The following is a 15,450-nucleotide window of genomic DNA, read 5'->3' on the forward strand; positions in this document are numbered from 1 at the left end:
TTGTGAAAGTGAATACCGATCACGCAAGCTTCTCTCCTAAGTAGACCACAAAGCTTCAATTACACTGCAATCTGGTGACTGTGATGCTCGGGGGAGATACGACAATTCATCCTCGTACTCATAAAACGAGTCCTGAACGACACGAACTGTGCGGCCAGAATTACCATTGAGGAACAAAAAATTTACCATGTGAAACGAATCAGGTTGTAGAGAGCCTGATGCTTCATTCTCATTTTTACTCAGCACACTTAATACATCGATAAGATAGGTCTAATTAACCAATAAATTCTGATATGTAAGCAAAAGAACAGTAATATCGATGAGAGGGTGTGATGATTGTAGATTTACTTTAATTTCATTTAGTTGTATAGTGGGTGGTGAATTTATTCTGATGGTTATCAGAGCGTGAAAACATGGCCCTTGCAATTTATGCTGTCTTTACCTACCTTCAGCAGGCTGGTTGGAGCACCAAACACCTGTGAGCGACCGCCCACTGTCGCATTCACTGCGGCGGAGGGTGGCTTACGTCCTTCAGAGAGATTTCTCTCAAAGACAGACCACCCATGCATATGGTGTATTCCGTGCGACAACATCTCAGTATTGTGCAGTAACTGTGGGGCTTCTCCACAAGCGAGTTCTTTGTCTAGTGCCGACGGGACGCTGACCCCTTGAGCATAAGAACTGAGAAGGCAAATTTGAGGAAAGTTTTTGGCGGGACTCCATTTGGTAGGCCGGAACTCGGAATCTTTTGGAACGGCGATGTGGCTTAGGGAATTACTGGCAGGTTGCTGGAAAGAGGAGTCCGGACAAATCAGCGTCGGGAATCTTTCAAAAGAATCCACGCCGAACCTTCCAGAAGAAAACTGTTAGGAGGTTTCGGATTGGTGAAATAAAGTACACGGTCTCACATTGGTCATAATGATAGTTTTGGAGGGCTCACATCGAAAAGGATCAGTAGACTAAAGTATCAGAGGCTTCCTTGCTGAGATCCCTGCTTCGCCGGGAGCCGTAGGAGACGGACTTGGTCGTTAAGAGGTCTGGGAACTGCCTTTTTCACCGCTAGAGGAGAAGACAGTTCAGGAGTAGGCGGGCTGTGCCACGGTAGCGCCCGAGTCTACCTGCCATCTCACCGCTCCTCGTCTTCCCTAGATGGTGCGAGAGTCGCAGCCAAGGTGTACATAATTCGTAGAGGGTGATAGGAACGAGGATTCAGATTGATCAACCACTCACTGTTTGGTGCCCTTTGGGCCATGAGTTTCCTCTTTGGGCTTCTATTTCTCTTTACTCACTAACCTTCCGCTGCAATCATCACCAACACTTCAATTTCGAGATTGAGAAAGTTAGAACGATTTCTTATTCGTTAGGTCTATTTTACGAGAACTTTTCCAGTCCTTTCTATCTGAAAATCAGCAATTATTACACACTCATACATGTATACGCACTCATTCTATCATGATGAGTATTTGACCCTTGTTTGTTCTGAGCAATCATTGAGGTCATGACAATAAATGTTCATAAGGTGCAACTCTAGTTTCATTACAGTAGCTGATTGTTTCCGTCACTACTTAGTAATCATTAATGTTTAATCAGGACACGCAACTACAGTTCGTGTGTTAGTGCCAACCCTTTCCTTGTGTTTCCGTGTACACATTTTCCTTTGTATACACCTGGACCGTAGTGGGGGCTGGCACCTTGAGATGCGACACTCTCTGCAAAACAGTGACAAAACAGATCAGCTACAGCCTTAGCCCAATGGCACCTTGCACAAGGTGTGAATGTGATCAGCCAAAATGGTCACGTAATCCTTGGCAGTAACATGAAAGTTGGCAGCTCAACAAATCACGAAAAACACTCATATCACATATGCACTCTCAAAGGAACTATTATTGTAAGTCATCACTCCCCGATATTTCAACATATGCCATGCATGATAATCAACCAAATATTTCGTAAGCTCTGTGAATTCACTGACATTGTCGTTGCTGAATTTGAGTGTTAGACGCGTCAAATTATATCTATCTTGTTACCAGGTCCACTACATCTTACCAGAGGTGTTATCTCTGATGCACACGCAATTATTCTACAGTATTGTGCAAAGTGATTTAAAGATCTGTCAAGCCGACTCACCTTGAGAATAGCTGATAGGTTGTCAGGTGACATATCGGAACAAGAACAGATAACATCCCAGATACACGCCAGAAGGATAATGGAATAATTGTTTGAAATTGCTTATTGGCGTTTAGATGACCTATTTAACTTTAATTATCGTTTTTGCTAATAAAGACGTCAAGGCAATGAAAGAGAAACTGAATAATGAATATATTATATGAAGCTGCGAAACGTGTCAGGTGGTCAGCCTTGACTCATTTCTTATTCGTTTGTCGTTTATACCTTTCTGTTATTCGCTTTGTAATAACTCATCAGTCTCTTTCTTGTTTTATCTTAAATGGCTCTGAGCACTATGGGACTTAACATCTGAGGTCATCAGTCCCCTAGAACTTAGAACTACTTAAACCTAACTAACCTAAGGACATCACATACATCCATGCCCGAAGGGTCTTGCACTGGGCAGCAGCTTAAGCAGAAATATTCATTACGGTAGTAGTAATAGTAGTAGTAGTAGCATTATTCATCTGTAGTTCTCTTTTTACAAGGATATATGACATGTCAAAGTATTTGCAAGTTCAGATCAATGTAAAACCAGCTAATTCGTATACACATATATTTACAGACTTTTAGTTAGACACTATCATTAGATTTACTCCTGGTATACAATACCTTTTTTACAGATAACTTATTAAATAATGTAATGCCACACTGTTCACTCATATCTCACTATTAGTCACTGCACACACTATACACACATTGTTTCATAACACTTCGCCCACTACACACACACACACACACACACACACACACACACACACACACACACACTGGTGATCTCTGGGCCATTTTCTGTACCACAACTTCCCATTTTCTATCCTGAAAAACTGAGTCAGCATCCCTCCATAATGAGTGAGATATTGAGCTCACAAAGAGGAAGAGGTGTTAGTATCGTGATATGCATAGTTTGGGGGTAAGTATTTCCTGAAAGGAAAAAAGAAGCAAAAACACATAAAGTAAAGGTGTTATGTGGAATGTTGGATATTTTATAATCATTATTGTTATTATTTATTTGTACAACATTTTTTGTCAAACCCCTACTCTGTTTTATCTAAGTAATCCTTCAATGTATAAGATGTATTACACAACTGATCTGAAGAACAAGTTTCTTGAGAAATACGATAACTTACAGCAGAATATCATTTATTACAAACGATACCTACATGATAAAATTCTCCACTTTAAAGGCACTAATTAAGAGATGGATAACTTTGCACAGACAGTAAGTTTCAAGCACCCTAAAATCAACTTCACTCCAGCATTAGAGCATGACAATTGCATTAACCACATTAATATAGTTGTAAACAGAAAACAACATGAAGCTTCATGTGCTAAAATGCGATGGGCCCGTAAGTTACCACATACAGAAATGCTCATTACCAGTAAAAATGTGCCTCTTTTGGAAGTGATAGATGTAAGCTATGTGAACTTGCGTTTCTTCTGTTTGAGAAAATCAAACCTCGTAAATGTTTGGCGACACCTCAGGCTCCCTTCATTTGCGTGCGCTACGAACTGTTTAGGTAACTTCAGTCCTAAACACACCTACGGTAAAAAAATCGCAACACCAAAAAATAATTAACGTAGAGTAACGAAGTTATGGGAATACATTTATCTACGTAACACATTTACGTGGTTAACACTGCAAGAGCACAGGTTAAAGTAGGCGCGAGATAATTCGATGCAAATGTGAAATGCTGGTGCTGTAATAACGAGTGTAACCGCCAGATTGTTGAATGTAAGCATGCAGACGTGGATGCATTGTGTTGTACAGGTGCCGGATGTCAGCTAGCGGGACAGATTTTCATGCCTGTGGCATTTGGTCCGTTATACATTGGCTGTTAATATTGTTTGTGGGTGACGCTGGAGCTGTCGTTAGATGATGTTCCATATATATACCCGATTGGAAAAGATCTGGTTACCGATTAGGCCAAGGAAAAATTTCGACACTATGCAGAGCATGTTGCGCTACAACTGCGGTATGTGGGAGGCCACTATCCTGTTGGAAATCACCCTCTCGAATGCTTTTCATGAATGGCAGCACAACAGATCGAACCACCAGATTGACATATACTCAGTAAGGATTCGTGGGATAACCACAAGAGTGCTCGTGCTGTCATACGAAATCACACCCCAAACCATAATTCCATGTGTAGGTATACTGTGTCCAGCATGCAGATAAACTGGTTGCAGATCCTCGACTGATCTCCTTCTAACCACCACACGGCAATCTCTGGCACCGAGGTAGAACGAGTTTTCACCATAAAGCACAACTGCCCTCCAAAATGTCCTCCAATGAGCTCTCGCTTGACACCACAGAAGCCCCAAATGGCTGTGGTTTGGGTTCAGTGGATGGGCGCTGCAGGATGACTGGCTCGGAGCTGTCCTTGAAGTAAGCCATTTGTAATAGTTCGTTGTGTCAATGTGATGCCATGTGCTCTTCAAACTGTTGCTGCAGATGCAGTACGATGCGCCAGAGCCATACGCAGAACACTGTGGTCTTCCCTCTCGGTAGTGCTACATGACAGTCCGGAGTCCAGTCTTCTTGTGAGCGTACATCCTCATTACCTCCGCTGCCAGCAGTCATGTAATGTGACGACGTTTCTGCATCATCTTTCTGGAATATCGCAAAAGGAACGTCCAGCTCCTCGTTACCCTGTTATAAGACCTCATTCAAACTTAGTAATGTGTTGCTAATGGTTTTCTTTGTCTTCATAAAGGCATTTTTGAGTAAAACATCAACTCACCATGTCCAGTCTCAAAGGCAACTACTGCTCTACCGTTATAGTGTGTATTTAAAACAAACCTGGTTTACATCTTCACAATGGCGCTACTAGAGCCGCGTCTGACGCGAAATTTGAAGAGACATCATCTTCCAGATGTACATTCCTTGTTGGTGTTGCGATTTTTTTTTTTCTGCCAGTGTAACTTGGAGACGGTGCAACGTATACCATTTGTTTCTAACAGTATTATTTCCCAGCAAAAATTCTACAACACACTTGCAAGCCTTTCAGGCTGTTTCTGACCACCCTGTAGATTAGTTGAGCACATTTGAAACCATATTTACTATTAGCCGGCAGGTGTGGCTGAGCGGTTCTAGGCACTTCAGTCTGGAACCGTGCGACCGCTACGGTCGCAGGCTCGAATCCTGCCGCGGGCATCGATGTTGTGATTTTCTTAGGATAGTTAGGCTTAAGTATTTCTGAGTTCTAGGGGACTGATGACCTCAGATGTTAAGTCTCATAGTGCTGAGAGCCATTTGAACCATTTTGAGATTTGACAGTTTACAAATTAATACACTAAAGCACATGCTAGCAAAGTTTGGAAAAGCAACTTTAAGCTCTAATTCCTTTCTTAAATTATGGTGCAACAGAGTGAAGTGTCTATTCGAAACCAGTGGTCCTCTTGAATTAACAGTCGACTCTTTAACACTGAATCATAACTGCAGGCAGTATTCAATACTGCCAGTGACTGCTCAGTTAATAACGTCTTCTCTTGCTTCCCTTTGGCCGGCCGCTGTGGCCGAGGGGCTCTAGGCGCTTCAGTCTGGAACCGCGCGGCCGCTACGGTCGCAGGTTCGAATCCTGCCTCGGGCATGGATGTGTGTGATGTCCTTAGGATAGTTAGGCTTAAGTAGTTCTGAGTTCTAGGGGACTGATGACCACAGATGTTAAGTCCCATAGTACTCAGAGCCATTTACCATTATCAGAAGCAGGAGGGGTACAGGAAGATGAGAAGATTGAAGGGAGAGTGAAGTAGCTGTTATGAAAAGACAGCATTTAAATAAGGAGCCGTACTGTCAAGGGGGAGGGAGAAGTTGTAGAAAATTGGGTATTGCTGAGTATGAACTGCTGACTGGTATGTGGAAGAGATGGCTTTTGTGACAGAAGAAATTTGGAAAGAATTTAATTAGTTTGAAATTTTGAGGACGATTGTACCATTGTCGTGTTCCTGATACGTAAATTGATTTAGGGAACATGAGAGTGTTACGTGATGGCACAGAGAGGACTTTACTTTGTTGAGAAAGAGCATTTTTGCTGTGCTGGTCGATAGTAGTGTAAGAGCTGAAGGCAAATAAGAGGGAGTGCAATGACTGAGACTATGACGGAGCAAACATAGAATATGGAAGTCTCTATACATATCGCCACGTAACCATGGTAACCTGAGACCTGAGTTTCTCCCGGCGAATACAGTGTTCAACAGGAATGCAGCGGGTTGGGACAGGCTGAACTGTGCTTCATGGTCGCAATCTGAGTGATAATTTCATTCTGTGACTGCCTGGCGTTTGACGAAGTCTGAATGTTTCCGTGGCTCGGTATCTAATACTATATCTCGAACCTCTGAGATAAATCTCACGGAGAAACCTTTTAAAAATGCAGATATATCTTTGGTAGGGAAAGGTTCAAATTTTGCACGGACGCCCAGGCGTTTGCAAGTGAATGATTTTATTATTTCTATTGAACAGGCTGTTTTTTAAATTACCTGCTGAGGCTGCAGGGGAGGGTAGGAGGGAGGCATATCGTGTGGTGACTGGAGCTTGTCCACTCAACAGTAATATCTCAGCGGCAGAGAGGGCTCCTGTACGTTCACTTAGAGTTGATTCGGATATTGTTATTTTACCGGCGGACAAGGGAAATGTTACAGTTGTTCTGGAAAAGCAGGATTACATTCAAAAGATGCAGTGTTTGCCATCTAATTCAGTGTGTGGCAACATCGGAGCCGACCCCACAAAATGAATTGAGAGAAAGACTGACAGCCTCTTGAAGAAAAGATCTTAGTCGCAGAAGACTGTCAAGAACCTTAAAACTAACTGTGGTGTTCCCCCGAGGTTATATGGCCTGCCGAAAATGCAGAAATAAGGGGTTCCTCATCGTCCGACTGCCGGTAACAAGTTATAGTTCGGTAAAACACCTTGCTAATCTGTTCAGGATTAGTTACGTCGCTTATAGGGAAAGCGTTTCACAGACTCTGATATTCTAGTAAGTTTTGATGAGGTCTCTCTTGCCACTCGTATTTTTTTTCTGAATGATTCGTTGCGTTAACTGAGGTTAGGTTTGGTGTTGAATTAACGAATATTCTTCGACATGTGTTGACTTCCATTTAACTTTTATTCAATGACCAGTACTACGAGCAGACGTAGTTGTGATGGGAAGCGCGTTGTGTCACTTACTACTGCAAAATTGTTTATGGAAGATTTCGTGGAACGTGCCTTAGAGTCGGCGGGTTTGGAAGCTGCGTCTTTTTTCAGTTATGAAGCCTACACTTTCGTTGTTTGACCGCATACAGTGAGAATTGCAGTTAATTTTAGAGAATCTGAAGTCAATCCACTCGAATATTTGTTTCACGATGGGAGTGAAAAAGAATGGGTGCCTTCCCTTCCTCGAACTGTTAGTCAGGAGGAAGGATGATCCTACACTGGGACATGCTTATAGGTGCCCTACTCACACTGACTTCTATCTACAGGGTGATTGTTGTCATCTTCAGACTCAGTCTGAAGGGTTTCTTCGTTTCTTGGTTCACAGGGCCCACGTCATTTCACACCCCGAGAGTTTGTCGGCTGAGGTCACTCACCTTGAGATCACCTCCCGTCAGAATGGATACAGTAAAAGACGGGTCAGACGGGCGTTTCGCTATAAACCAACCGTTCAGCGGGTGAGTGATGGTAATACCGAGTTGGCATCTCGAACAAGACTGGTCGTATTTTGTGGAGACTCGGAGGGCCATAGACAGGGGTTCCCAGGCAGATGCCGTGTTTCTTGACTTCCACAAGGCGTTTGATACAGTTCCCTATAGTCATTTAATGAACAAAGTAAGAGCATATTGACTATCAGACCAATTAAGTGATTGGATTGAAGAGTTCCTAGATAACACAACGCAGCATGTCATTCTCAATGGAGAGAAGTCTTCCGAAGTAAGAGCGATTTCAGGTGTGCCGCACGGGAGTGTCGTAGGACCGTTGCTATTCACAGTATATATAAATGATCTTGTCGCTAACGTCGGAAGTTCACTGAGGCTATTTGCGGATGATGCTGTAGTATATCGAGAGGTTGTAACAATGGAAAATTGTACTGAAATGTAGGAGTATCTGCAACGAATTGACGCATGATGCAGGGAATGTCAATTGAATCTCTATGTAGACAAGTGTAATGTGATGCGAATACATAGAAAGAAAGATCCTTTATCATTTAGCTACAATATAGCTGGTCAATCGTCGTTAAAGCAGATTCCATATTTTTAGATTTCCAGAAGGCTTTCGACACCGTTCCTCACAAGCGTCTTCTAACCAAACGGCGCTCCTACGGACTATCGCCTCAGTTGTGCGACTGTATTCGTGATTTCCTGTCATAAAGGTCACAGTTCGTAGTAATAGACGGAAAGTAGACGGAAAGACATCGAGTTAAACAGAAGTAATATCCGGCGTTCCCGAAGGAACTGTTACTGGCCCTCTATTGTTCCTGATCAATATTAACGACATAGGAAACAATCTGAGTAGCCGTCTTAGATTGTTTGCAGATGATGCTGTCATTTACTGTCTTGTTAAGTCGTCAGATGATCAAAACGACTTGCAAAATGATTTAGATAAGATATCGATATGGTGAGAATAGTGACAATTGACCCTGAATAAAGTAAAGTGTGAAGTTATTCATATGAGTGCTAAAAGAAATCCGCTAAATTTCGATTGCGCGATAAGTCACACAGATCTGAAGGCTGTAAATTCAGCTAAATACTTAGAGATTACAATTATAAATAACCTAAATTGGAACGATCACATAGATAATATTGTGGGTAGAACAAACCAAAGAGTGCGATTCCTTGGCAGAACACTTAGAAGGTGCAACAGGTCTACCAAAAGGACTGCTTACACCACACTTGTCCGCACTATTCTGGAGCATTGCTGTGCGGTGTGGGATCCGCATCAGGTGGGCCTGACGGATGACATCGAAAAAGTACAAAGAAGGGCAACTCGTTTCGTATTATCGTGAAATAAGGGAGATAGTGTCACAGGCATGATACGTGAGTTGGAGTGGCAATCATTAAAACAAAGGCGTTTTTCGGTGCGACGGTATCTTCTCACGAAGTTTCAATCACCAGTTTCCTTCTCCGATTGTGAAAAAAAGTTCTGTTGGCACCCACCTACATAGGGATAAATGATCATCACGATAAAATAAAAGGAATCAGGGCTCGCACAGAAAAATTTAAGTGCTCGTTTTTCCCGCGTGCCGTTCGAGAGTGGAACGGTAGAGAGACAGCTTGAAGGTGGCTCATTGAACCCTCTGCCAGCACTTTACTGTGAATAGCGGAGTAATCACGTAGATGTGGATGTAAAAAATGCATCCTTCACTCCAGTGGAAGGATTTGAGATTGTAAAGTTCCTTTCATTATGTTCTATCCAACTGAGAATCAATACAGCGTAATTCTGGGGACAGACATTCGTCATTGACCAAATAGCAATTACAATTGTACATTTGAAGGAACAATTTTTTCGGTGCTTATATCACAACATCTTCAAATTTTGTATTCTTATGCATGAGGGAACTACATAAACGGTTTGTAATTTATTGGATGTTCTGTGCGAGTGGGAGAGTGTCGGTGTGACAGTGTGGATGAATGTGTGAACGAGTGTGTGAATGACAGTGACTGTGAGAGTTTGTGAATGACTTTGTGTGCTTTGTGTGTATGTGTGTGTGTGTGTGTGTGTGTGTGTGTGTGTGTGTGTGTGTGTGTGTGAGAGAGAGAGAGAGAGAGAGAGAGAGAGAGAGAGAGAGAGAGAGACAGAGAGAGAGAGAGACACTGTGTGTACAAGTGCCTGAAAAAATTAAAAAAAAAACATTGTCAAGAACTGTGTTCACTGGCACCAGGATGTAATACGTCCGTAGTGAAAGGTTGTAGTGATAGAGATTCTTTTTGCACGGAGATCAGCGGTCGGATGGCACTGAGAAGGCCTGTTTGTACACTTTGTTTTGACTCTGCTTGCTGAGTTTAGAGACGAACAGTGTTTGCAACTTTTCTTCTAGGATGCAACCACGCCCACCGACGGAAACGTACTTTTCTAGGCCTGCGAGAAGCGAAATGGACGTATCGACGGTTTGCTGCACATGCTGGGCACAATGTATCGGTTGTGTGTCGCTGCTCTCAACAGTTGCTTGCGGAACATTGCCACACCTGCAAACCAGGTTTTTGACGTCTGCGTAGTACAGACGCATGTCAAGATCGATACCTTCTGGGAACAGCGGTGGCTGAGCGAACATCAACCGGGGACGGGATATGGGACATATTGAACCAGCTGCGCTATCACGGACCATTGGAAGAGTAAGTTCACGTTGTTACTGGCCAGGCAACCAGTGATACCACGACATCGCCCAGAATGGCTACTCTGTGGTCGTGAAAAAGTTGACTGGAGGCTGGAATGGTACTCTGTTGTCCTTAGTGACGAGGGTAGGCTCTGTTTGTATGCGAGTGGTCGACGTACTCGTATGTGGCGTAGATCTGCCTATCCCAGAGTACATCTGCTAACGACACGCACTTCCTATCCCGGCCTTCAAGGAGTCAAGGAGTGTGTGTGTGTGTGTGTGTGTGTGTGTGGGTGTGGTGTGGGTTGGGGGGGGGGGGAATGATGGGAACGAGGGGCGTCAGTTGCGACTCGCAGTCACATTCGGTGATTCTGCAGGGTAAGGGAACCAGTGTTTGTTACTTAAGTTCAGAGGCTGTGCTACTGCCATTTCTTGGACAGGAAGGCGATGCGCTTTTGAAGCAGGACAACGCAGGTCCATGTACGGCTGCTGTGATGGAACGTGCTCTTCGTGGTGTACAGTGAGCGGTCTAGACAACGAGATAACCAGACATCCCGCTGATTGAACACCTATGGGATATGATGAATCCCAAAGTTATTAGTTGACCAGGGTCTACAAGAACCACTAAAAGGCACAAGACCTTTGCGACAACATATCGCAGGATGCCATTCGGCACCTTCATGATGATTTGGGTGGTGAGAATATAGGCCCGCGTTGCAATCAGATGGGGGTGCACAATGTGTTGATTGTGTTGACACTGTTTACTGTGGCATGTGCGTTTCCGTTGATGTGAATTTATCATCATTTACCGCCTTAATGATGAACTATCTGTCACTTCACTTGTTAGTAAAATTACATGGTCCTTGAGATATTTTTCCGGCAGTATACTAGCGTAGCCATCATCGAAGTTAACCATCGTGTGGTGTGGCGTCAGCTTAATGGATTACGACATCAAAAACAGACTGCTTATGACTGTTCCGTGCTGAGATGAGTGATGTGATATATAATCTTAAGACCACTTGACGTCTGATTTCAAGTGGGCGGAGATAACGTGATCATTAGCTCCACTTATTTATAGTGCAGCTAGTGTATAAAGACGAACACGGAGCGGTGAGGTACAGGCCGAGTCCACGATGTTTCGCCTGGCAGTACTGCTCGTATGCCTCCTGTCCCCAGGTTTGGCATCGCCAACCAGGGGCCGGCTGCGGAGGACCGGACAGGCTCGCATCATCGGCGGGTCTGAGGCCAGCATCTCCAGTTTCCCTTGGCAGGTGTCTGTAGAGTCGGCGGGAGACCACACTTGTGGAGGGTCCCTCATCAGTCCCGACTGGGTGCTGACGTCCTCGTTGTGCCTAGATGGCTTCAGCGGCGTTTTCGAGCATATACTGCAGTTCGTCTCGCTGCGTGCGGGTACATCTACGAGGGGGAGCGGCGGTGTCGTGTTGCTCGCAGCTGAGATGTACGAGCACCCACTTTACATCCCCCTCACGGTTGATTATGATGTCGCACTCATCAAGGCAAGTCGAACTGCAATTTTATTTCTTAAATTCCTTTTCACTGATAATTACTTGCCGGCCGCGGTGGCCGAGCGGTTGTAGGCACTTCAATCCGGATCCGCGCGACTGCTACGGTCGCAGATTCGAATCCTGCCTCGGGCATGGATGCGTGTGATGTCCTTAGGTTAGTTAGGTTTAAGTAGTTTTAAGTGCTACAGGACTGATGACCTCAAATGTTAAGTCCCATAGTGCTCAGAGCCATTTGAACCATTCGATAATTACTTAGTAGAAATAGTTTATATTATTTTGCATCATCATGGCGATTGCCATAATTTTCGTACGATATCATAGATTCCCCAGGTCTTTACTGAATGTTAGGTCTACAATTCAAAGTTTTCAAAAAGTGTCTCATGTGAGCTAGATAATTACTCCGAAGCTTTCCTTGTTCTCTGACTTGAGCCCTAATATTGTACATACTTTTCTCTGTACCTTTCCTTTTTTTATCTTTCCCAGACCACCTGCATAGAGCTTGAAGAAATGTCCTTACGGTGGACTGCTGCCTCACTTTCCCAGAAAGTGCCCAAGTTTGATGTGGATGCATGCAAACTTCAGGAACCAAACACATAAAAATGTCAGAAGGAAGTCTTTGACGTACGATATTTCACGTCATGTTTCGAATCACCTTTGCTGGAATACTACTATTTTCTATATAATACTCCATTCGTCTACGAAGCTAAAGTTCAGGTTTCAGATATCGTTAGCAAATATAGCAGTGCACAACACTCACTTGATGTTATCGAGAACCGGAGGAGTAGTTCTGTTGTTAAAAATCTTATTTGTTACCTGATCACTGGCGCACTGCGATTTGCGGAGTCGTTCTTCACAGTGCGAATGAACCGGAGCATACTGACTGAAGACATGCTTCCGCAGCTTCCACACCTGAAAGAGCACCACTTGCATTGGTGTAAATCGAGAGCAGGCGTATCTCCATATAAATCAGCCCAGTCTTAGGGTTCAATGCCTCAGTCGGTTAAAACGGAACCCGTATAGGATCACTTTATTGCCTCTGTGTCCGTGTGTTAAGAAGCCTTTTTCTCAGAAACGGGTAAAGATATCACGCTGAAATTTAAGTTAAATACTGAGGACTATCGTCCCTTGACAGTGTACAAAAATTAAGCTTCTATGTCAATGCAATTAAAAGTTACGGTCATATACAAGAGAGGCGTTGTGCATCACGGAGAAGTTTACTATTGAAATTTCGAAAGAGCGCTTTCCGGGAGGAGTCGGGCAACATATTATCACCTCCCACATACATCTGGTGAAGTAATCATAAGAAGAAAATTCGAGACGTGAGAGCTGATAAAGAGGCTTACCGACAATCGGTTTTCACAAGCTGCATTCGCGAGTCAACAGGGAAGTGAGGGACCGTTGGTGGTACCAGAAGTACGATTCGTCGTACACAGATAGGTGGCTTGTGGAGTGTGATGCAGATATAAATGAAAGCCACAAGAGATCTGCAGAGCATTATGTATGAAATCTAAGGGTGTTTTAAACAATGAGGTAGATTAGAGAGATTTAGATCCGTGGCTTCAGTCCATGTGTTGGAACTCAGTCGTTAAAAATAGTTCGGATCGCCACCAAGTAAGAGTATAAAGTGATCTTCCGCCCTCCAGCGAAGACAGCAGCACTTTTTGGTCCCGTCACGGATGACCTGAGGGTCCGCAAAGCGGGTGTTTACAAAATCCCTTCGTACATCGTACAGTCATGCACAGAACACGGAAGGTACACCGGCTGCTACAGCTCAACAAATCGGTTGCGACAGAATTCTGCATCGACACTGGCCACATTCTGCTGTACGATAATGTCGGCAACCTCATCATTCTGAGACTCGCTAGTCAAGGAAGCTATAGGAATTCCTTCAGCGAAGTGTGTAATTAAGAGAGACAGACTAAAGAAAAATCAAGACACATTCGCAGGATGTCAAATAGTGCAATATGTTTGAAATTTTAAGAAAAATGGGGGTAAGCTGTAGGGTTCTTGCACAATATTGATACCCCAAAAACTCTCATCAAATCCTATAGACAACTAACCACTGCCGGGAAAAAATTTTTGTCTAGCCTTTTAAAGAATTCCAATTCATTCGAGATTTATTGTTGCAACTGAACGTACGGAGTACAAGAAATAATTACATTTACAAATCTATAGTACAAGCGATTTTGAAGTATCAGGTATCGAGCCTTGCTGAAACACCCATATTAGTACGTGGTGTAGCCACTACGGGCCGCAATCAGGCGATGACTACGAGAACATACCTTCACCGAGGAGTCAAGCAGTATATTGCTCCCTCCTACGTATATCTCGCGAAGAGACCATGAGGATAAAATCAGAGTGATTAGAGCCCACACAGAGGCATACCGACAATCTTTCTTTCCACGAACAATACGAGACTGGAATAGAAGAGAGAACCGATAGAGGTACTTTAGGTACCCTCCGCCACACACCGTCAGGTGGCTTGTGGAGTGTGGATGTAGATGTAGATGCAGACTCTGGTATCCAGTCAATAGTACAGATGGCGAATACTTCCTGGGATATGTATGCCATGCCTGCTCGACTTGTTGACGCAATTAAGTGAGAGTTGTTGATCGGCGAGTCCCACAAGTGTTCGATTGGAGACAAGTCCGGAGATCGTGCTGGCCAGAAAAGTTACTTCACGTCTTGCAGTGCATGTTGAGTTTTGCGGGCAGCTTATGGGCGAGCATTAGCTTTTGGAACAACACATCAACTTCCTGTTAAAACAAGGGGTCTAACAATATTCTCCACATGCCGAGCGCTCGTTAGCGACCCCTCCAGAGACACCAAAGATGGACGAGACTTGTAGCTTGTCGCACCACAGACCATACGGCCTGTGGTGAGGCCAGTGTGTCTTGGACGCATACTCTCTACCAGACAGCGCTCACCAGATCTACGTCGATGTGCAAACGACCATCACTTGCATGCGGGCAAAACGCTTTTATCGCTGAAGACCACGGCTCGCCATTCCTCCTTCCAAGTGATCCTCTGGCGGCACCAATCGCACAGTGCACATCGATATCGATGCTGTGGCATACGTGGAAGACGGGCTACAGATGTGCGTGCTTTTTGTCCCACTCCTTCAAACTCGGCCAGTTGGCTATAAAATCTTGATTTATGGCATCTACAGAAACCTTTCGTTGAACCGACACATTCCACATTATTACTAAGTGTCGTATTCACTATATGTGTAACAAATATTAATCTATTCTAACCTGATCTAAAAATCATCATCATTAACATCATCGTCTTCAAATTTTAAGCGTTGCCGCATATTTTGCCTCGGAAATGTTCGCGCCATCTCAATAAGCGTTGTCCAAAACTTCTCTTTTTGTTGAATAAATGTTATACTGCAGCTTTAGTAACCCTGGTTTTACACACATTGGAAATGGTCTTTCCATTTCAGTCGGTATTTCCGAATTATGTTTGTG

The 15,450-nt window shown here is 43.8% G+C and overlaps 1 protein-coding gene across 1 annotated transcript; it reads left to right on the forward strand.

The window, feature by feature from the left end:
* Positions 1 to 11,587: 11,587 nt before the first annotated feature.
* Positions 11,588 to 12,577, forward strand: LOC124616548 (trypsin-7-like). The gene is made up of 2 exons (XM_047144865.1): positions 11,588 to 11,971; positions 12,464 to 12,577. The coding sequence occupies exons 1-2, from the start codon at positions 11,588 to 11,590 to the stop codon at positions 12,575 to 12,577; spliced, it is 498 nt and encodes a 165-aa protein (XP_047000821.1).
* The last annotated feature ends 2,873 nt before the right edge of the window (positions 12,578 to 15,450 follow it).

Source organism: Schistocerca americana, chromosome 5 (genome assembly GCF_021461395.2).
Source record: "Schistocerca americana isolate TAMUIC-IGC-003095 chromosome 5, iqSchAmer2.1, whole genome shotgun sequence".
NCBI classification, from domain to species: domain Eukaryota; kingdom Metazoa; phylum Arthropoda; class Insecta; order Orthoptera; family Acrididae; genus Schistocerca; species Schistocerca americana.

Coding starts and splice junctions, on each gene's coding strand:
- LOC124616548 (XM_047144865.1), top strand. CDS start 11,588: ATGTTTCGCCTGGCAGTACTGCTCGTATGCCTCCTGTCCCCAGGTTTG. Junction 11,972..12,463: donor ATGATGTCGCACTCATCAAG/GCAAGTCGAACT, acceptor TATCTTTCCCAG/ACCACCTGCATAGAGCTTGA.